The 22480-nt window shown below is 33.9% G+C and overlaps 1 protein-coding gene across 1 annotated transcript; it reads right to left on the reverse strand.

The window, feature by feature from the left end:
• Positions 1-2612: 2612 nt before the first annotated feature.
• LOC141607818 (protein FAR1-RELATED SEQUENCE 5-like) lies at positions 2613-3918 on the reverse strand. The gene is made up of 2 exons (XM_074427164.1): positions 3251-3918; positions 2613-3135 (listed from the first exon to the last, which is right to left on the reverse strand). Exons 1-2 carry the CDS (start codon positions 3916-3918, stop codon positions 2613-2615), a joined length of 1191 nt encoding a protein of 396 aa, XP_074283265.1.
• Positions 3919-22480: the final 18562 nt, after the last annotated feature.

The raw sequence follows: 22480 nt of genomic DNA on the forward strand, positions 1-22480 counted from the left end.
GTTTCCCTTGATTAACATCATAAACTTTACTTATTTTGCATACAGATGATGCTTCAAGGAGAAATGGACACTGTTGAAAATTTTATGGTGATTAAGGATATAAAGAAAGAAGAGTTTACCCAATTCTCGGTTAACCCAGATAGAATTAATTTGGTTAGCATCGACAATATACACTCTTTCTGCATGTTATATTTAATTTGCTTGTTGCCTAATTAAATATTTTAAAATTTACAGTTTTTCTTCCCAGTTATATATAAAAGGCATTACCATTTACTAGTCATTGACAGCAATAAGTATAATTCATCATCATTGATAATGTGCATCGTGACGGAAAACCAGAAGAATTTTTCCACGATAGACCACTGTCTTTTGTAAGATTTTATGCTCTCTTTTGCTTAACAGCATTACATGCTATTCCTATTCATTATTATGAATGTACAATGACTTTACATAGAGTGTACTTTCCCCCAAAAATATGGTATGTCTTACTTTTCTTATTTTTGTGATATTGTAACTCATAATTATTAGTGTCCTAATGTTTTTCCCCTCTTCTCCGCCAGCGTAATATTCTAGCAGAATACTTGAAAGACATCGGTGTTTCAAAGGTAAAAGTTGATCGCATAAAAAAACTGCAGCCTATTCTTGCAAAGATGAAGTGGAGGAACAACACTAACAAGACTGATTGTGGTGTTTACGTTATTAGACATATGGAGACATTTAAGGGTAATCTAAATTGGACCTGTGGGCTTAAAAAAGGCGATGTGAGTTTCAGAAGTAGTGCAATTATTATTAATACATAATTCAGTACACATTTGTACATGTTCTAACCCCTTGTTTTCTTTACTTTCTTAGGATGCTCCCCTACTGATTCTGCGGAAGAAATACATTTCATATATGATTTCAACAGAAGGCAATGTATATTTTGATGCTGTACTAAAAAAGGCAATGGAATTTCGTTCAATCCCACTGCCATGGGAAGAATACGACGATGAAGATGAGAAAGATGCTGAATTCAAGCCGTAAAAACTTTTTTAGTTTCGTTTGTGACATGTGTGTGATTAATGTAACATATATTGAGGAAGTTACGACTCGAACAACCTGAAGTTTGAAAAAATTTTAATTCAAGAGAGTGTTATATTCCGGAAACAAATTTCAATAAAGTTTATTATGTTCTTGCAGAACAACAATAATGTTTATTGTGCAAAACGCCTTCAAATTATTGTACTCTGGGAAAAACAATTCCAATCAAGTTGATGATGTCCCTGCAGAACAAGAATAATGATCCTTTAATACAAATGTAATATACTTTGGCTATAAAAGTAATGTACTTTGGCAGTGAAATCGGATTGTACATACAAGCCTTTAAGAATGTTCCTTGCAGAACAACAACAATGATCCTTTAATGCAAATGTAATACATAATTTGGCTATAAGAGTAATGTACTTTGGCAGTGAAATCGAATTGTACATAAAAGCCTTTAAGAATGTTCCTTGCAGAACAACAATAATGATCCTTTAATACAAATGTAATATACTTTGGCTATAAGAGTAATGTACTTTGGCAGTAAAATTGAATTGTACATACAAGCCTTTAAGAATGTTCCTTGCAGAACAACAATAATGATCCTTTAATACAAATGTAATATACTTTGCCTATAAGAGTAATGTACTTTGGCAGTAAAATCGAATTGTACATACAAGCCTTTAAGAATGTTCTCGTAGTGTATATTATGGATATCTATCCTTGAATCAAAAATTTGCATCTTCCACTTCATTATCAGATTCATCTTCTTCATCGTCGTCCTCCACATCAACAGATTCATCTCCTTCATCGTCGTCATTTTTATGGTCGTATTTGGTGAATATGCAACATAATGTAAATTAAATATTAGATTTTATAAGGAGAAAATGGCAAAAATGAACAACTAAATTGATATACATTTAATGTTAACCAAATATACATTTCTGAAATTCTCATATGTGCCTTCAGAACAACCATAATGTTCAATGCACAAAGAGCTTATGTGCCTTCATATAAGAGTGATGATTTTGGAAGGTAAACACTATGCGCTATACTTGTATAATTAATAATTATTTAACATTAATGTAATATGCTTTAACAAGAAACCAAATTATACATACCTGTCAGATGGTTTGTTTCTTTGCAAGTCCTAGAGTTGTGTCCTTGGTGGCCACATGTTTGCAGTACCTCTTCTCTTTTCCTCTCTTCTTTAAGGCTTTTAACATTTGTGATTCAATTCTCTTGCCCTTGGTCCTACCCTTGTTTTTAGATTTTTTAGGAACATGAATCACCAACTTCTGAGGTATCTTGTAGCCCACGTACTTTTCTATTTCTTTCATCTTGTCTTTCTTATTTGCTAGAACACTTCTGTTACTAATCATATCCAATCTAATATCTATCTGTTTTTCAATTAAAAGCTTCATGTCGTTATCATCACACTCAGCTACGCTGACACAAGAATAAACCTTTTGCCATAGCTCAGTACTCAAACTTTTCCGGTCAGACAACTTTTGAGAGACATCTATCAGTTTGCCATCTTTATCAAAGACATGCTTACTCATTGCAGCTTTTGTCCATCTTTGCATTATGTACTATTCTGGTATTTTCTGAAAATCTTGGTTATGTAGAATCCAAAGGCAGTGCCTGCACAACAAGCCCATTCTCTGAAACATAGAACAGGAACAAGTAATCTCCATGTTATCTGGTGAATATGCTACGTTCCATGACTTATTTGGCATCTGCAAGTCTGTTAGAATATATATTTTTGTCTCATCAATCTTCTCCACATCTTTATAACGACAATCAGACAAAGCTGCAACTAATTCTGTTTGGAAGTCTTTGAAAATGTTGTGCGAGTATATTTCAGAAGCATGGACTTCAAGGTTTGAGTTTGTTTTCCGTGGGATTTCAGAGTGTTTGTTGTCACTGTTCAACTTGGACTGCTTGTGTCCTTGTGCTTCCAAGGCACTCTCATAGCACACCCAAAACTCAACAAGGGTCAAATGAGGTGTGAGGAACCTGTCAAAGAAACTATTTTCACTCTCAGACCTAGAAGTAACCCTTATCAAGCCAGACATGGAAACATTTTTAAAATAAGCAGGGACCCACTGTTCCCTGATATCGTACAAATCTGAAAACCACTCGTGTTCTACAAGTTGATAATCAATCATTATCTTCCCCCATTATTCTTCGAATTTCATCAGGCTCAAGTTGGTTGTTCCAAACACACCTATTGAGCCTGGTCTTAAAATCCTCATCTTGAAACAGTTGATAACTGACTTTTTCTCTTAGTTTCTTCATTATGTGCCGTATGCACAGTCTATGTATTGACTCCTTAAACACTTCCGGGACTACCAACTTCATTGATTTGTCTTGATCAGTAATTATAATTCTCGGCTGGCACCCACCCATTGCTTCCAAAAATGTCTTAAACAGCCATCTGTAACACTCAATACTTTCATCACCTATCAACCCAGCTCCAAAGGTTATGCACCTTTTGTGGTGATCAACTCCTGTGAAAGGCACAAACACCATATCGTACTTGTTTGTTCCATATGTAGCATCTGCTGATAACACCTCACCAAACAACATGTAGTTCTTTATACAGATCGGATCTGCCCAAAACACTCCAGCCAGGCACTTGTTTTCATCTACTATAAAATCAAAGTAAAATGAACTGCATGTGTCTTTTTTCCCAATAAGATTCTTAACAAACATTTTTGCATCAAAATTACCAATATAGGTTTTTATGTCCCTGACAAAGTTTTTGAAATCAACCTCAGTAGCACCAATGTTGTCGTAACCTCCACACAGCTCCTTCCAACCTCTATAGGCTTTCACACCACTTAGTTTTAGCACCTTTACCTTTGTGACAAATTGTTTCTGTACCTCTGTCATTTTTCGGTTTTCTTTCAAGAATATTATAGATTCAGGCGAAGCAAGTGGATGGTTATGGGTTTCATCGAATTTGGTAATAATATAAGTTCCATTTTATTGGTATTTGAACTGCACTAATGCACGACAGTCAATTCTTGTAATTGGCCTCACACGGCTTATGTTTGTCACATCAGATTGTGCATCATTGTCAGCAGTATCAGTATCAGTCCTCTTCCTTTTTCTACTTTCCTTTACACCTTGCCTATTGCAGACAACATTCCTTAATGCAAAACTATTTGGTAACTCATTGCCTTTAATCCTTTTTGTTGTTGCAAGTCTTGGCGTAAACCCACAGATTGTACAATATTCTTTGTAGAATAACTCGGCTAATTCTAGTGTTTCGAATACTTGTCCTACTTTAGGTTTCTTTTCCTCTGGACAGAATGGAATGTACTGGAGTGCATTTAATGTTTTAATTCTTGTTCTTGATGTCTTAAAGCCGTTATTTGTAGAAGAAGACGTAGTTGCATCACTTGTACTCATTGTCTGCTTCTATAGTAGTTAAGTCAGTAAGTATATTGAATATTATTGCATCAATAATGCAGTAATCCAATTCTAATATGCTCTACAAAGATTGGTAATTTATTTCGTACAAATAAAGGTTCATATATAATGTATTCCTGCCAATGTCCATTATCAAGCCTTTAAAAGAACATTTATTTTACTGCTAATGTTCATAGGAAATATTGTTGTCTATTTTGATATAGCATATATAAAATATATTGAATGCTAATGACAGTAAACAAACAAATAGACATAATACTATTTCATTAATATTAGAAATATTTACAAAAGTCATTCAAGACTTTCAAAAGCATAAAGCCTATTAAGGCTTATACTGAAAAAAAAAAACACAAGATAATACAAAATAACAATAAACTAGAAAACTAACTTAATATATTTCTAAACTAATCTAACAGTCGGAGTCATAATAACCCTCATCACCAGACTGCTCCTCAATTTCATATTATTTTCTGTGTTTTTTATATTGTCGTGCTTGTCGTTTATGATGTTTAATTATTTCTTCACGACTAGACATACACCTGCAAAGGCAGTATCTTTCAAGCACCCGATCATTCTTTGTGTAGTGATTATTCCATTTTCATTTCCCCGAACCGCGTTTCGGTAATAATCCCTTTCAATTACCTTTGGGTCGTTCCCTATAAAGAACCAACTTGACCAGGCCTTGCACACCTTGGCCATGTTTTTCTTCTCTTGCCTCCCAAGTCGGTAAAAAAAATCCGGAGGAATTCAGGAGTAGTAAGGAAATTATGTAAAGGACGACTGTGTGATGGTACATCCATCTCCACAGGAGTATTTTTTTCCATCAATCCAGTTTGAAGAAAACTGGCCTACTTTCCATTGCCTATAATTATTCAAAAAAAATTTCTTTGTCAGCAACACTCTTGTAGTAGGCTATTTTGTATTTAGAGTAAGACATTGTTTTTTTTTAAAGAAAATTAAGTAGTTTTCTGGAGAGATTAAAGGTTTTGGTTATTGGAAATGGTTTTAGAAATGAAGATAGGATGGAAAAGTGGTGGTTTACTCTTGGGTTTATATAGTGGATTAATTGAGTATAAGAGATTAAATTTTGTGAACAGGTGTGTCTTTTCAACTGTCACAAACATAATCATGGTAATTAATAAATTGGTTGAAGTTATCTATGTTACTTAAACAACTATATGTATTACGAGCTCAATTTATTTGATATTTCAAATTCCTGTCTAAATAATAAAATGTACCTTAAAAAATAATACAATGTACATTTAAAGTCTGCTTTTAAATATCTTGCATAAAACAGTATATGCACATTATGAAAATACGTAATGGACATTTGAATTAAACTGAAAGCACACTTATTTTCCAAATAATGTTTCATGTTCTTTTTTAAATAATTTAATGTACTTTAAATATAATATAATGTACATTTTCCAAACAGTGCTTAATGATATTTTAGTTGCACCTAATTATAAAAAAATGCAAATTATGAACATAGATAGTGGACAATTTATTTGATGGAACATGTTTTTTTATAATTAATAATGTACATTTAGAAGTAATATTCAAATTAATGTGAATAGTTGTGTCTTTTCACCACATAAGCAAGTTACAAACCGTCATTTGACTTATTGTGAACAGTTGCAAGACCACTTGCAAAAGGTGATAATTACTTACACATCCTTATTATATATAATGCACATTTCAATAAGACTGATTGGACATTTCCTTATGAAACGTGTACAACACAACACTACACATTATTATTACATGCAAAATTACTTTTCAGTTACTTCAAATTGCACACTTTTCCTTTCACATTATTTTTACATTTTTTCTAACCACAAAGTACATTTGCATTTATCATCCTCCTAAAATCAAACAAAAAAACTATAAACCCTAATTTAACATTTTTCATTATAAAATTAATGTTTTTGTGGTTCTGGACATTAAATCTATTTAACTAAATTTAATCAAATCCGAAATTAAGTTTAATTTGATTAAATTTAACTTTAACATCATCATAAAATCAATTCAACAACGATTCAGAAAGGAATTAAATAACAAAGAATGAACATACCTCAATATTGACTGTAGAAAACAATAATTCCAGATGAATGGCGAAATCAAATCCGATTTTCCTTACAAAGTTTTGGTCTTGAAATAACTGAATAGCTGATGAATGCAAAAGTTTCAACAAATTGAATCTGATTTGCGCTTCGAACACAGCAATTGATGATGAATAACCGATTTTAGATCACTAAATTTGATGTCGAAAAACAAAAATTTACAAATTAAGGAAGGATTAATGATGAAATCGATTGATTTTGTTTCGTGTGGTTTGATTTTGTTCCGTAGGTTTGATATTGCTCACATGTACACTCTTATTTTTTGTTTTCCGCGAAACTCTACTTTTCAAAGAAGCGCGCGTCTAATCTCAGCCGTCAGATAATTTGATGGACGGTTGAGAGCTGTTCTCACGGTTCTCACGATAAGCCCTGTTCTCACCAGAACTCTAGCCTAATAATAATAATAATAATAATAATAATAATAATAATAATAATAATAATAATAATAATAATAATAATAATAATAATAATAATAGTAATAATAGTAATAGTAATAATAGTAATAGTAATAATAATAATAGTAATAACAATAATAGTAATAGTAATAACAATAATAGTAATAATAACAATAATAACAATAATAATAACAATAATAATAATAACAATAATAACAATAATAATAGTAATAAGAATAATAATAGTAGTAGTAGTAGTAGTAGTAGTAGTAGTAGTAGTAGTAGTAGTAGTAATAATAATAGTAATAATTATATTATTAATAGTAATAATAATATTATTAACCGTAAAACCCCTCACTAACTCTCCCCCAAAATCCAAATTAAACCTACAAAAGCAATGTCTTTCATCGACAAAAACAAAAGAAAAACAAAAATAAGATAAAGGAAAGAAAAGGACGAATCAAATGAGGAAACACGCAGTCAGGTTCTTGTGCCGGTTGGCCGGCGGCCGGGGTAGGTTCCGGCAGCGAGAATTATTGAATTAAAGGCAAGGAATTGATGTGGGTGTAGTGGGCGCCGGTGAGGCGGCAGCCGGTATGCCGGCATAGAGAACATTTGAGATGCGAGATGTTGGTTGTGGTGTTGCGTGCCGGTTGCCCGGCTGCCGGTGCTCATGCCAGTAGCGAGATCTTCAGCAAAAGGAGAGGAATTCTTGATATATTCCCAGCCAGTTGGAGGGCGGCTGCCGGTTGGCAGGTGGGTAGCTTTATGCTTCATTGTTGATGAATTGAATTGGTGATTGATGGGGTGGAATCGGTGGAGCTTAGGCGGTGCTGCTGCTGGTTTGATGGAGGAATGAGGTGGTTGTTGAGCTGCTGCGTATTCGAGTTGAGGTGAGTGGTGGTCGAACCTGGTTTTGCCGAGAGGTGGTCTGAGGTTGATGCGAAGTGGAGGTATGATGCTGATGATGGCGAATGTCGAGGTATAGAGGAGCAGGGGAATGTTGAGGTTGCTGGTGATGATTGGCGAGAGGTTGATGACGGCAGTGGGAGTATGAATGGTGAATGAAGACGATGAAGAAGGAGGAGCAGGGGACGTGTTTGACTTTTGTAGAGTCAAATGTTGACTTGGGGTCTTGGTTGCCTCACTTGCACTTTTTATTATAATAAAACCCATCTCAGCTCGCTTTGCTCTTCAATTTCCGTCTCATTATTCCTCCTTTCTTTCTCGTTTCACCTTCACATTAAATTAATATAATAATAAATTAATATAATAATAAAATAATAGTAATAATAGTAATATTATATAAAAACCCGACTAAATATTAAATATAACTAATACAATTAATTATTATAAATTAGTAAATAAAATGAGTTATTTAATCATATAAGCACACAACATCGAGTCGAATAAAAGGAATAAATGGAGGGTAAAATGCGACTAAAATACTATCATCAATCTCCCCATACTTAAACCTTATTCGTCCTCGAGTAAGCTCATTAAATGAACTAAGACCCGTAATATAAAATAAGCAAATAACAAGTGCTTTATTATAAAATCCGAATCGGGTTTAGCTACACCCTTAGCCCTTTCAACTCACAATTTGACACTTATGAGGTGAAGTGCCCTATTGCAAGGCAAGTAAGGTCTTGCTACAAAGTTTTGGTTCAAATAGGCACTTAACTACCAAATTATGCATAGAAATGAACCTATCAAAATGCACACACTTGCCTCAATCAAGCGGGGTTTTCAAAGCTGAACAAAGAGAATCTATAGTGGAGGATGTCGTCTCCGGGTCTTACCAAGGTGCCGACTCCTTAATTCTATCTCGAACAACCAAAATTAACAACACGGGGTGCCTAAGAAACAAATTCTAGGCGGGAAAGGGGAAGTACTTCTCTATACTCCCAAGAATGACACGACACACATAAGATTCGACCTAATATCAAACCCTTGACCAAAAGGAGACACAAGATTGACTCTCACGGGTTTCACTAGACACTAAATGAAGAACCAGGTGATTTTTGTGACAACAGGTAACCAAAATCACTCCCCTAACTCGACTTGCGAAGCATGCCCGTATTCTAATATGGTACTCCATCCAATATCTGCAAGAGAAATGTCAAATTGATGCACATACAAGAGACATAACCGGGTTGTAATGGGGTTTGGGTTAGGTGAAAAGGGATTGGTGCAAGCACCGTTTTAAGACATGTGAGGTTATCGGTTAAGTAGTTGTCACATCTAACCAATCCACTAAACCACACCCAAGCAAATGAATTCTTTCACAAAATATGGCAAAGATTGCCAATTCCAAAAATTATTCAATCCATTACAAAGCAAGACTTGATTTGCGAATTACCAACCCTTTATTTGACACAAAATATACATTCTTTTCTTTTTATTTTTCATTTCATTTTTCTCATTTTTCTATCTGTTTTTCTTCTTATTTTTCTTCTTTCTTTTTCATTCACTCATAACCCTCCTAATAATGCAAAAATTGGCTAACCATCAAGCTTCATTTCACTTTTGTGATATTTCGGACCGTTCACCTCAATAAAAATAATATTTCCTACCCAATCATACTCCTCAAAACGACTACAAAGACGAACTAATTAAAAAAGGTGAGATGTTTATGGAATGTAGTTATTTTATTGGCAAATGAAATGAGAAGGCTTAGGTACAAATTGGGTAAACAAAAGGGAAAGATGATTAAATGGGTGAAAAATAAGCTTATTTGGCTATGAGAGGCTATTTTATTTGAACAAAATTGTCTCAACATGCACATCGACACTTCTACGGTAAGGAATGACCACCATACTTATGCGTTTTTACATGACATACCACGTAAGGAGAACTATTCTCATGACCTAAACGGGACCGGTTTGATGGACTAGCCATATGGAGGCTCTATCCTCACATTTTAGTAGCTATGTCGAACCTAGGTAAAGTCTCGGGCCTTATACGGTCTCACAAGGTGGTCGCAACTTGGTTGTTAAGCTAGACTTCCGGGTTTTTGTAAGCAAAAACCCTAACATGTGTCATCAAGAGGTACGAACTATCAAAAGGGAAATGACACGGGCAAAACAAGTTATCATCATTGACGACATATACCCTCCACATCTTTACCCTCTATGCAACTATTTAAAAACAAGATGCAACGTATATGAAATGCAAGTAAACATATGAACAAGCTATGTGAATACAAGAGTAAACACATATATACATGTCTAATCTATATGCATAAAAATTCTAGTCCTAACAACACACCAACAACACAAGCATATCCAAAACGGTTCCCAAAAGGAACACCTACATCACATATCTCGTCCTCCTCCATGCTTATATATACAAAACTAAAAGGAAGGATAAAGGAGAAAGGATTGGAAGAATTTTACCAAGCGTCTTCTCCGATGATTCATGTGTTGCCTATCAAAATGGTTATGACAAATACAATATATATAATATAAACAATGCAATATTTTTTGGATTTTTGAAAATTTTCAATTTTTAGGCATTTTTTTGAAAATTTTCAATTTTTAGGCATTTTTTGTAATTTTTCAAATTAACAAGTAAATATATACAAATATAAACAAATATTCACAAGGTGGATATTTCCCTCCCCACACTTAAAATTTACATTGTCCTCAATGGAACAAAGTATATGGAGAGAATAGGAAAAATAAATAACCTATTTTTGGATTTTGAAATTTGGTTTTGAAATGAAATAACATATTTTTGTTGGTTTTTGAATTTTCCAAAATTAAAGAACATGTTTTTGGATTTTTTGAATATTTGAAAATAAATAACATGTTTTTGTATTTTTTTTTTGAAGATATGAGAATGTCCTCCCCACACTTATTTATTTACATAATTCTTAATGAGAATAAATGTGTGGAGGATATTCGAAAAGTAAATACATATTTTTGAAAATTTTCAATTTTTCCAATTTTTTGTGATTTTCACATAGGTATGCAATGCATGATCTATTCTATATGCGGAATTAAAATATGATGCAACTATACTATATGAATGCAAAGAGAGCTAATTTAGATTAACTCCTATCCAGATCAAGTCACTAAATGCAAAATGCGGTAAAGACTTAATTAAAAAGAAGGAGAATATATACAATGCGGTGGTTCTTAAGTAACTCCATCAAACCTCTTCATTAAGGAGGCTTCAATCAACCGGGGTCAACATCCCGAGATCCCACCAACCTTCCACCATTTGCACTACCAACAAAACAAGAGCCTTTCACCCTTGTCATCACATCATGTAACCTACACATGGCATGTTGAACCTCTTGCCATTTTCGGTCTACCTCTTCCTCAAGCTTCTTCTTGTCTTTGTCAACACTAGGGTAACATACCCTCTTTTCTTTTGATCTCTTCCTCCATCTTTTTGGTTTCTTCTTTTCGGATTTGGGCACTTTCTTTGGGGAAAAATTGGTGCATGGAACAAACACGGGAGGGAGGATATCGAGGTGAGAATCTCCAACCCCAATGTTCAACTCCCTCTCACTTTTATCGTCATCAATCATCGACATTGCATTAATCTTCTTTGGGGTCTCTTGGGCTAGGAGGTCATCAAGCATCTCAACATTGAGGTTCATGATGTTGTCATTTTTGTCCTTACTTTCTTGATCCTCCATATGGATAGAATCATTACCCAAGAGAAGGTTTTCAATTTCTTCCAAGCTTGTGTCAAAACCATGAACATCATAGTTTTTCTCACCGCTCCTCAACTCCCCAAATATGGCAAGTTCAAATTCATCGACTTCCATTTCCCAAGTCTTGTCCTTTTCCCCACACTTATCTCTAGCATTCACTTATTATTCAAGGAACTTAGCCGGGGACTCATCATCAACTATTGGCTCATGATCAATCAAGGGTTCCATGTTCTCATCTTCATTATCATGGAGTTCTAATGTTTCCACGGCAAACATGTTTTGAACCACGGTTTTCTTTGAAGCATGTGGTAGCTTGAATTCAACTTTTTCCTTCCCGACTTTGAATGACAATCATCCCTCTTTGACATCTATGACGGCTACTCCTGTGGCCAAGAATGACAAGAATGACACGAGAGCGTCTTCCCATAAGGATGTCCAACACAACAAAATCGGTAGGAATTGAAAGCTTGCCAATTTGTACCATGATATCCTTGAGTATCCCAATTGGAGATTTGATTGTCCCGTCGGCAAGTTTGATTGTAAATGAAGTGTGGGTTAGGTTTGTAACATTCAACCTCTTCACAAGGGCAAGTGGTATGACACTCACACTTGCCCCTAAGTCACACAAAGCACTATCCATCTTTTATGTTGGAGTATGTGTCCTCAACAATAGTGCGATCACATTATTAAAACTCATGATAAGAATACGCAAAGGGATGATTCATTTTATACGTCAACTGATCAACATTAATCGGTAATGATTGGCTGACTAGAGTTTGACATTACTATCGTTTGACGGTGGTGATCAGTTGATCCCTTAAGGTCACACCTAAAGGACGATTCCCTTAATAGATAAATTAATTAATTGTATATTGATACAGGTTAATTAATTCCTTAAAATTGAATAATTTAAATATGTGAGTAAGAATATGTATCTTATTGTAATTCGATTAAATAAGATTCATTTTAGTAATTAAAATGTTATATTACTAAAATTTTGTTTATGAAACAATTAAATTAAGAATGATTAGTTAATTATAATTACAATGTGTTGTAGATTGTATTAACATGACCCATTTTATATACTTGTGATTATGAATTACTAGTCAATTGTTATATATATAATTGAATTAATATATGTAATGATATATAATTGTTAAATATGCATTAATAATTATTAACAACATGTTACATGTTACATGTCACACATTATATGACAAAATGACAATTGACAAAAATAAAATGGACTCCATATTATCTAAGGGGCACCGGTTTTTAGAGGATATTAGGGTGAAATGGTTAAATTGTTTTTAAATTTTTGAAAACACAATGATTACTATTATGGCCTAAACTACACCCTAGTCATTTTGAGAAGAACAGCTCTAAAAAGAAAAAGAGGCATGCATTGGCCCCCTTGCCACTCCCCTCTGACCTGTTTTCCCCCCCCCCTTACAAGAATAAGAATTGTTCTTATTCTCATCATTCATTCACACATTATTCACTACTCATTTCTCTCATCTTCTCTCTAAAATAATTTTTAGAATAATATTGTTCAAATATCTTATATTTATTTAGACTACTAAAAGTAGTAATAAGAAATAATATTAAGATTAAAATTTTAAGGTCTCTAATAATATATCTAGTTAATACATTATTAGAATTAAGGGGTACTCTTGGTGCCATCAAGAGGAGAATCTCTACTATTGGGATTTTGGAGGATCATCCATAAACTTGTAGCTCAAGAACAAGTGTGGAAAAGAGTCCTCGCTCCTCACTTGTGCCCTAAACCGTTTTTTACAAATATAAGGAAATTATTCTTACTTTTCTATTTATATTATGTTATGCATGCACTAGGTCAAAATCTAAATCAATGAGTAATTTAGATAAATAATTAAAGAGTTTAATTAGAGGGTTTGGAATCCTTTCAAGTGGTATCATGAGCTTAGGTTGTTGCATGCATAATCGGTCTATTGTTTTTCCGAGTTAAATGTATAACATATAAAACTAGAGATTTTGTAATTTATATTATAAAGTCACGAAATTTTTTGCATATTATATATTTTGGTTCTAATATATATTTAGTTCATTTTGATGATTTATGGTAATTTTTGGCTCATTTTAATGATTTTTAGTGATTTTATTACATTTTAATGAATAAAATGGTATTTAAAATGCTAAAAACAGTTAGACTTAGTTTCTGACCTTGAATTTTGTATATGACCTCACATGCATATTTTACTTATTGTATGTAAAATTTTGTATAAATTTGATTTATTTTGCATGATTTATAATTTTTATGAGGTAAAAATGGAATAAATTGAGGTAAAATGGTTAAAATTAGTTAAACTTCGAAAAAGGCCATGAAATTTTAATATGTTGTCACATGCACAGTTTTCTCACTGTGTGTAAAATTTTAGATGAACTTAATTCATTTTGCATGATTTATGAATTTTTTAGTGTAAAAATGACATAAATAGTGACTATTTTCGCAAAAATAGCTAAATTGAATTACATGGCATGAGAAAATTATTTTAGGTTGAATTATTATCCCATATATCAGATCTAAAGTTGTAACATTGATTAGATTAATTTTCATATGCTTTAGATGTTTTATTTGATAAAACCGATAAATCGCAACTATATTTTTCTCGAAATAAATTCGAAAATTTTAACCTTGATTTTTGACATTATGAGTGTCATGGAATTATTACAGAATTTTCAAAATTTTAAAATTCAAAATTTTAAATTATTGTAATTAAATTTGGGTTTATTTCATAAAAAGTTATGATTTTAAGGTAAAAAATGAACATAAATGTAATCAAGTTGAATTATCGTCAAAAATTGAGTAATGACTAATTTTTGAGTCCTAAAAGGTTAGGATAATTAAATTGGACTAAAATTTAATTTTAGTATTATTTTGTGATTTTAATAAGTTAAAGATCGCGAATATCCATAAAACCGGACTATATTTACGATATAAGTTTAAATAGGGCGATTTGGCAAAAATTTGGCATGTTAGTACATATTATAATTATGCATTTTTCATTAATGAATGTCATATTTTATTTATATAATTTTTTAATTATGTAATTTTATCTTAGTATGGCCTTAGTTTTAATCGATACTACCCGTAATGTAAGGGAATATTGATTCGATTGTAATTTATTGTGATCTCGTATCACTTTTATTTTATTTTATTTTGTTAGATTTTATTTTACAAATATATAATAGGAAGTACAATGTACATTTTTTTATTATTATTATTTACAAAAGATGGTGTCATTCGGAAAGGAGTTCCGATCGAGACGGTGTCTATCATTGGGAGGCGTGTCACGTGAAGATTCAAGGGACCAAAGGAGTTGGTTTCCGAATTTGTAATAGAATATAAGATTTTCTATTTTAGGAAAGGCCATACTAGGAAATTTATTTTTCTTTATTTGCTTGCTTTATATGTTTGCATGCATTGCCAAATCGCCATAACTTCACATGAATATTTTATCGTCTTATCGACTATTGTCCATTATAATTATCAAGTATTCATCGACTTAGTTAACTTAAAGATGATAGATAATAAATCGACAAGACCTCTCACATATTTAAAATTGAGATTAGCCTTACCAAATAGTAGGACTCATGAATCCCTTTCACATTTGGGGTACATTCGGTTTCCCGGGGTACTTTCATTTATCATTGGGTAAGTGGGGTAATAAAACGTTATTACACGCGAAATTTGGTTGGACTCAACGGGATATAAAGACTAGTCTTATGTTCCGGGGCTAGAGATGGAATTTATGAAATACATCAACCGAGAATTCTATAGTAGAATCAATTAAAGAGTTAATTCACCAAATTTATGCACGTATGGGATGTATCGGTTTTCCGTGCCCATGTTTGTATAAAGATGGATCTCGGGATCATTTATATAATTTAGGTGCGAAGTCATTATATAAATGCTTAATTTTATAACCTTGTTAAATATGTTTACAAGTAAAATGATAAATGTTAATTATTTCCTTCATTACCTTTTTGTAGTCAATTTGATGAATTTGTAATAGCAACTCCGATTTCATCCGCTTCAAGTAATGGAACCGCTCCACCACTCACTAATTCTTCTTGGCTCCGATCCTTTATGGATCGATGTAAACTTGAAAAAAATGGGACTAACTTTGCCGATTGGGATGCGCAACTCCGCTTGGCCGCGGAAGGTGACGACAAGCTTCGTTACCTTACCGAAGCCGCTCCCGCTACACCTACTACTAGGTCATCCGCCGCGGTTAGGGAGGCCTATGAGGCTTACTTAAAAGAATCAGCCGCGATCAAGAATGTCTTGATCTTCTCTATGGAAGTCGATCTCCAAAGGATTGCTATAAAGATAGGCACCGCTTATGAGATCTACACCAAGCTTGTGACCATGTTTTCACAAGCTCCAAGAATCATCCAATATGAGGCGGCCTCTGCATTCTTTGAGCTCAACATCAAAGAGGGTCAAAAAGTTAGCCCTCATGTGCTCAAGTTAATTGAGCATGTTGAGACACTCAAATTGCAAGGGGTTGAAATTCCCGAGCAACTCATTATTGACCGAGTGCTCCATTCCTTGAACCGCATCAAAGCATATGTTCAGTTTAGGGTAAACTACAATATGCAAAACATGAAAACCTCTCTCCATGAATTACACAACTTGCTTGTGCAAGCCGAGAGAGACATGGGTCTCAATGTGAGTGCGACCAAGGATGTGCTCAATATAAATAATAATAGCAAAGGAAAATTCAAGAAAAGCGTTAGCAAGGGTAAGAAGCCCACTCCCAACAAGGGCAAAGGGAAATCTATTGGGAATAGCTCGTCCAAGCCCAAAAAGGGTGCTTGTTCCGAGGATAAGTGCCACTATTGTTGTGGTACGGGCCATTGGAAGCGTAATTACCCGAAGTATCTAGAAGATGTTAAAGCTGGACGTGTGACTCCAGTAGGTAATAAATTCTCTAATCTATTGTGTTATTGATATAGATCCCAACTTTGGTATTTAGATACATGTTGTGATTCTCACCCCCTTTAAATGTAATTTAGGGCATGTGAGCAAAGACAAAGGCAAGGAGAAGCAAGCTCGAGGAAGATCTTCAACAAGGGATGCTAGGGTAGCCGCCCATAGTAGAAGACCTATGGAAGCTTAGCTTTTATTTTGTATTGTCTTCTTAGTATTATTGCATTTTGACTTGTTGTTTTAGAACTCCTTTTGCTTTCCGTGTTGGACATGGAAGTTTGTTTTATTTCCATTTTGCAAACAATGGTTGTATGAATTTTAATGACTTGGCTTTCAACCCAGTCATTCGGTTTATGGAATTTCCTTGTTCTAAAAACTTGTCATTATACACCTTTACATCAAAAACATAAATTGATTTGACTTAAATTAATCATAAAAGAATTACAACGATTGGATAATTGTAATAAGTTCATAAGCCATGAATTTGATTCCCTCTTATGCTTTTATGACTAAACATCACATCTTATTTGAGATAAGAAAGAACGATTGTAAAGTCAAATAGAGTTATTTGAACTCAAGGTAGGGAATTTTATAAACCAATTAAAAACATCACTTATAACTAATGACTTGTAACCACTTATAAGACTCCATACGAGCTATGGGAAGACTTAAGACCCTAAAATTGTATAAGACAAGGATATGAATCCAATCCTTTATCTTATAAAGGATAGTCTATCTTACTACTAGATTACAATATCATTACAAGAGGGTCATCTATTAAGGTCATAATGTGCGATATTTTCTTCATTCATAAGTTTAAGTATCAAATTGTTTGTTGCTTATATAGCTATCTTTCGAGAAAAATAGATGTATTTTTCAAAAGATAGAGTGAGAGAAAATTAGCAACAAACTCAAGGGTAGTGAGGAGACCAAAAGAAAGCTTATTAGGTCAAACTCAAGGCTAGTGAGGAGACCAAAAGAAAACTTCTTAGGCCAAACTCTAGACTAGTGAGGAGACCAAAATAAAGCTTATTAGGTCAAACTGAAGACTAGTGAGGAGACCAAAAGAAAGTGTTCTCCAATAAAGATTATGAAGTGGTTGTATCAAGTAATTTCAATTAAATTTTACATAAGAGCCTAATGAATCAAAGTGAAATCTGTGCATAAGAGTTACATAGATAGACATCAAGTTGTCTACAAAGCTAAGTTAAAGGGTAACTATGCTAAGATCCATATCATCATTGCTACACCACACCTTAAAGAGTGTATACTCAAGTTAGATGTTAAAACCAATTTCTAAATAGGTATTTAGAAAAGGGTGTGTGTACGACATAAGCACGAGGTTTTAATTAACACTGAAAATGATCATTTCAATTATGTGATAAGAAAATGGTTTCACTCGAGTTCTCGACAAGCCATGAGTGTACATGACTTTAAGTAGGAGTCAAAATTGCTATGTTTAGACATGAAGTTCAGTGGGAGAAATCGTCTTTCATGTTAATGTCATATTACTCATTGAGAATGACATGCTGGCACTACCAGTCATGAAGAAGTGTCTTGGTTTTCAATTCTCGATGAAAGTTGACATGAAGTATTCTAAAATTCCAAATCTATTATAATATAGGGAATTTTAAATTGGCACTTAGATAAGTATCTTATGTTGATAAGATTCTTTATCTGTTTAATATCAACATTTGTTGAGGGGGTTATTCATTTTGATGAAAGTGGAATTACTATGATAGAGTCATAATCATTCACTGACCTCAATGAGTTGTTGATCACATGAGATCGATTGCTAATGTTTCTGCCATTAGAACGATCATGTATGCCAATATATTCACATGCCATGATGAATCATATGCTTGGAGCATAATGAGTCAATGACAAGTTATTTCATGTGAAGGTCATTTGAAAGCCTCCAAGAACATCCATTATAATTCCTGAGAAGAACTAAGGATCCGTTCTTGTGTTTGGATGATATACTAAGTTATGTGTTGAAGGGTTACACAAACTCTAGTTTCCAAACCTATAAGGATTTATCGAAATCCTAGGCTAATTTTATTGACTCAGGAGTAAGTGACCAGAAAAATGTTTTAGTATCAATCATTGCAAGTTCTACAATGGAGTCTGAGTACATTGTGATAAAGTGGTTCATAAAGGGATTATAGGTAGTTCCTTCCACCAAGTATTTTCTCAAAAGTCATATGATGACAGTAGGAGCATCTTTCAAGTTAAAGAGCCCAAGTCTAAGAAGAAGTCTAGACATGTACTTAGAAGAGTTCATGACATTAGAAATGACATTGAATAGAAGGAAAAAGCAATTCATAAAGTTGGACTGAATGGATACCTGGTATATCCACTAACCAAGCTTTTATTGCACTTTGACAAGTGTAATATATACACTTTAGATTATAAGATATGAAGTAGTAATATGGTATTGACTATTCATATGTGATAATCGCATTTATTGTTTGAGTTTCTTAAACTCATCTATTGCTTTGTTATATATAAATAGGTTGCTAAGATAATATTGAACCCTATTAAAGTGAACTGGATTAACATAGTAATTGCCCCTAGTTACTCATATGAGGTGACGTCTCTAAATGACTAGAGTGTGAGTCGATTGATGGCAAGTTCAAGTGCCATAAAGTCATAAGAGATGACTAGTCGATCACATAGGCAGACTGTAAGAGACACTCTATCGGGCAGTGACCTCTTATAGAGTTCTGGTAATTCGTATAGCCTGGTCGTGGCGAGAGCTACTATAGTATTCTTTTGAGTCAATTCTTTGACAAGAGACTGTTCGCCCAAGTTGGCACAATTTCAAAGTGACTTTAAATTATACTCTACGACTTTCGTAAATGAGTTCAACTGGGCATATTTTGGGTCATGATGAGTTGTGGCTAGACAAAGGGAGTATTGCGATAGGAATTGTCCACCCCCTTGTCAGGGTTATTTAAAAATCTCAGGGCCACTCGAGGAGTAGTGAACTGAAAATGCGTGGCCACGCTCGGAAGGTATCTACAGTAGATAGTTCTGGTCAGACAGTTACTCTCCAGATCGAGGAAACAACTCTAGATATGATCACTTGCAAGAACGACCTGCAAGACACCTTGCATTGAGTGGGAGATTGTAATAGGGCAAGAGATTTGGTGACGCACACTTGTCTCGGACAAGTGGGAGATTGTTGGAGTATGTGTCCTCAACAATAGTGCGATCACATTATTAAAACTCATGATAAGAATACACAAAGGGATGATTCATTTTATACGTCAACTGATCAACATTAATCGGTAATGATTGGCTGACTAGAGTTTGACATTACTGTCGTTTGACGGTGGTTGTCAGTTGATCCCTTAAGGTCACACCTAAAGGACGATTCCCTTAATAGATAAATTAATTAATTGTATATTGATACAGGTTAATTAATTCCTTAAAATTGAATAATTTACATATGTGAGTAAGAATATGTATCTTATTGTAATTCGATTAAATAAGATTCATTTTAGTAATTAAAATGTTACTCCCTCTGGCTTTTATTTTTCTTCCCGTTTCTCTAATATATGTGAGGAGTATTATAATGAAATGGGAAGAAAACAACAAGCCGGAGGGAGTATATTACTAAAATTTTATTTATGAAACAATTAAATTAAGAATGGTTTGTTAATTATAATTACAATGTGTTGTAGGTTATATTAACATGACCCATTTTATATACTTGTGATTATGAATTACTAGTCAATTGTTATATATATAATTGAATTAATATATGTAATGATATTTAATTGTTAAATATGCATTAATATTATTAACAACATGTTACATGTTACATGTCACACATTATATGACAAAATGATAATTGACAAAAATAAAATGGACTCCATATTATCTAAGGGGCACCAGTTTTTAGAGAATATTATGGTGAAATGGTTAAATTGTTTTTTAATTATTGAAAACACAATGATTACTATTATTGGCTCCCTTGCCACTCCTCTCCCACCGGTTTTCCTCCCCCTTACAAGAATAAGAATTGTTCTTATTCTCATCATTCATTCACACATTATTCACTACTCACTTCTTTCATCTTCTCTCTAAAATAAGTTTTAGAATATTATTGTTTAAAGATCTTATATTTATTTAGACTACTAAAAGTAGTAATAAGAAATAATATTAAGATTAAAATTTTAAGGTCTCTAATAATATATCTAGTTAATACATTATTAGAATTAAGGGGTAGTCTTGGTGCCATCAAGAGGAGAATATCTACTATTGGGATTTTGGAGGATCATCCATAAACTTGTAGCTCAAGAACAAGTGTGGGAAAGAGTCCTCACTTGTGCCCTAAACCGTTTTTTACAAATATAAGGAACATTATTCTTACTTTTATATTTATATTATGCTATGCATGTACTAGGTCAACATCTAAATCAATGAGTAATTCAGATAAATAATTTAAGAGTTTAATTAGAGGGTTTGGAATCCTTTCATTTTGGTCACCAACGGTACATGGAATTGAGAAACTCCCGGGGTCATCAAGTTTGACGAGGATTTTTTTAGATTTGACTACATTGCACTCCTCACTTGAGGCATCAAGCTCATGTCCACCAATATTCACTCTTCTTGAAATGACTTCCTCTAGAAATTCGGAGTAGTGAGGCATCTCCACCAAAGGTGTATTGGAGGTCTCCATTTTCATTACCAAGTTCATAAACTTGTCATATCTTGAAGTATCATTGGTCTCATCTTGCTTGGCCAAAGAGTGTTCTTCCACCATGATCATCTCTTCCTTATCCGGGTCAACTTCAACATCCAAGCTTATACCATGAATTGTCATTATTTGCTCAAGCACATAGCCTCCCATACTCTCTTTTTCGGGCTCATGGTCAACTTCTTGGAATGTTTCCATAGCCATGGAAAAGGGAGTAGTGTATGATAACTCATCTTGACTTGTCAAATCATATGACTCTCCTCTTTCCTCTTCAACTCCCACCATGATAGCATTAACTTCCTTTGCCTTCATAGGGTCCCTTGGATTTTGCCCTTGTCTTAGAAATCCACCAGGTGGTATTACTTTCTTGGGGTGTGGCTCTTGGTTGAAAGGTTGGTTGGCAATTGGAAGAGGAAAGCCATATCCTTGATCTCCAAAGTTGGAAATTTGGTTGTTCCCTTGGTAACCTTGGTTAAACCCGTGATTTTGCTCTTGGTTGTACCTTTGGTTATTGTTGTATCCTTGATTGAACCCTTGACCAAACCCTTGGTTGACTTGGTTTCCTTGGTAAAAGTTTTGATTACCTTGGTTCCCTTGGTTACCCCCAAAATCTTGGTATGCTTGAGGTTGGTTGGCAAAGTTTTGGTTGGATTCTTGGTTGTGGTTGAATGAGGGCCTAGGTGGACGGTTGGAGAAATTGTTAAATTCTTAGAAAGCATTCACCTCTTGCACATTGTTCCCATCGAAGTTGTTATAATGGTTATTTCCACACACTTCATAAGTGTGACCCATCCCTCCACATGACTCACATGTTGCGTCACTTCCTCCTTGGATGGTCTATGAGAAGTGGTAGTTTGATTTACTTGGTTCACTTGCTTCTTCTTACTCAACTCATCAAGCTTCTTGGTGAGCATATCAAGCTTAGCATTGGTTTCCACATTCACTAAGAATTCGGGAGGATGCTTATTTCTTCTCAATATATTCCCTCTTGTGCCATAATTTGCCTCGGACTCTACCATTTTCTTGATTAGAGCCATGCCCTCTTCATCACCCAAATGATCGAATCCCCCTCCCGCGGAGGCATTCACCATTTCTTTTGTTCTTGGCAATAGAGTTTGAAAAAATATTTGAGTGATATACCAAGCCGGT

The sequence above is a fragment of the Silene latifolia genome, chromosome 10 (assembly GCF_048544455.1).
Source record: "Silene latifolia isolate original U9 population chromosome 10, ASM4854445v1, whole genome shotgun sequence".
In the NCBI taxonomy this organism is placed as follows: Eukaryota; Viridiplantae; Streptophyta; class Magnoliopsida; order Caryophyllales; family Caryophyllaceae; genus Silene; species Silene latifolia.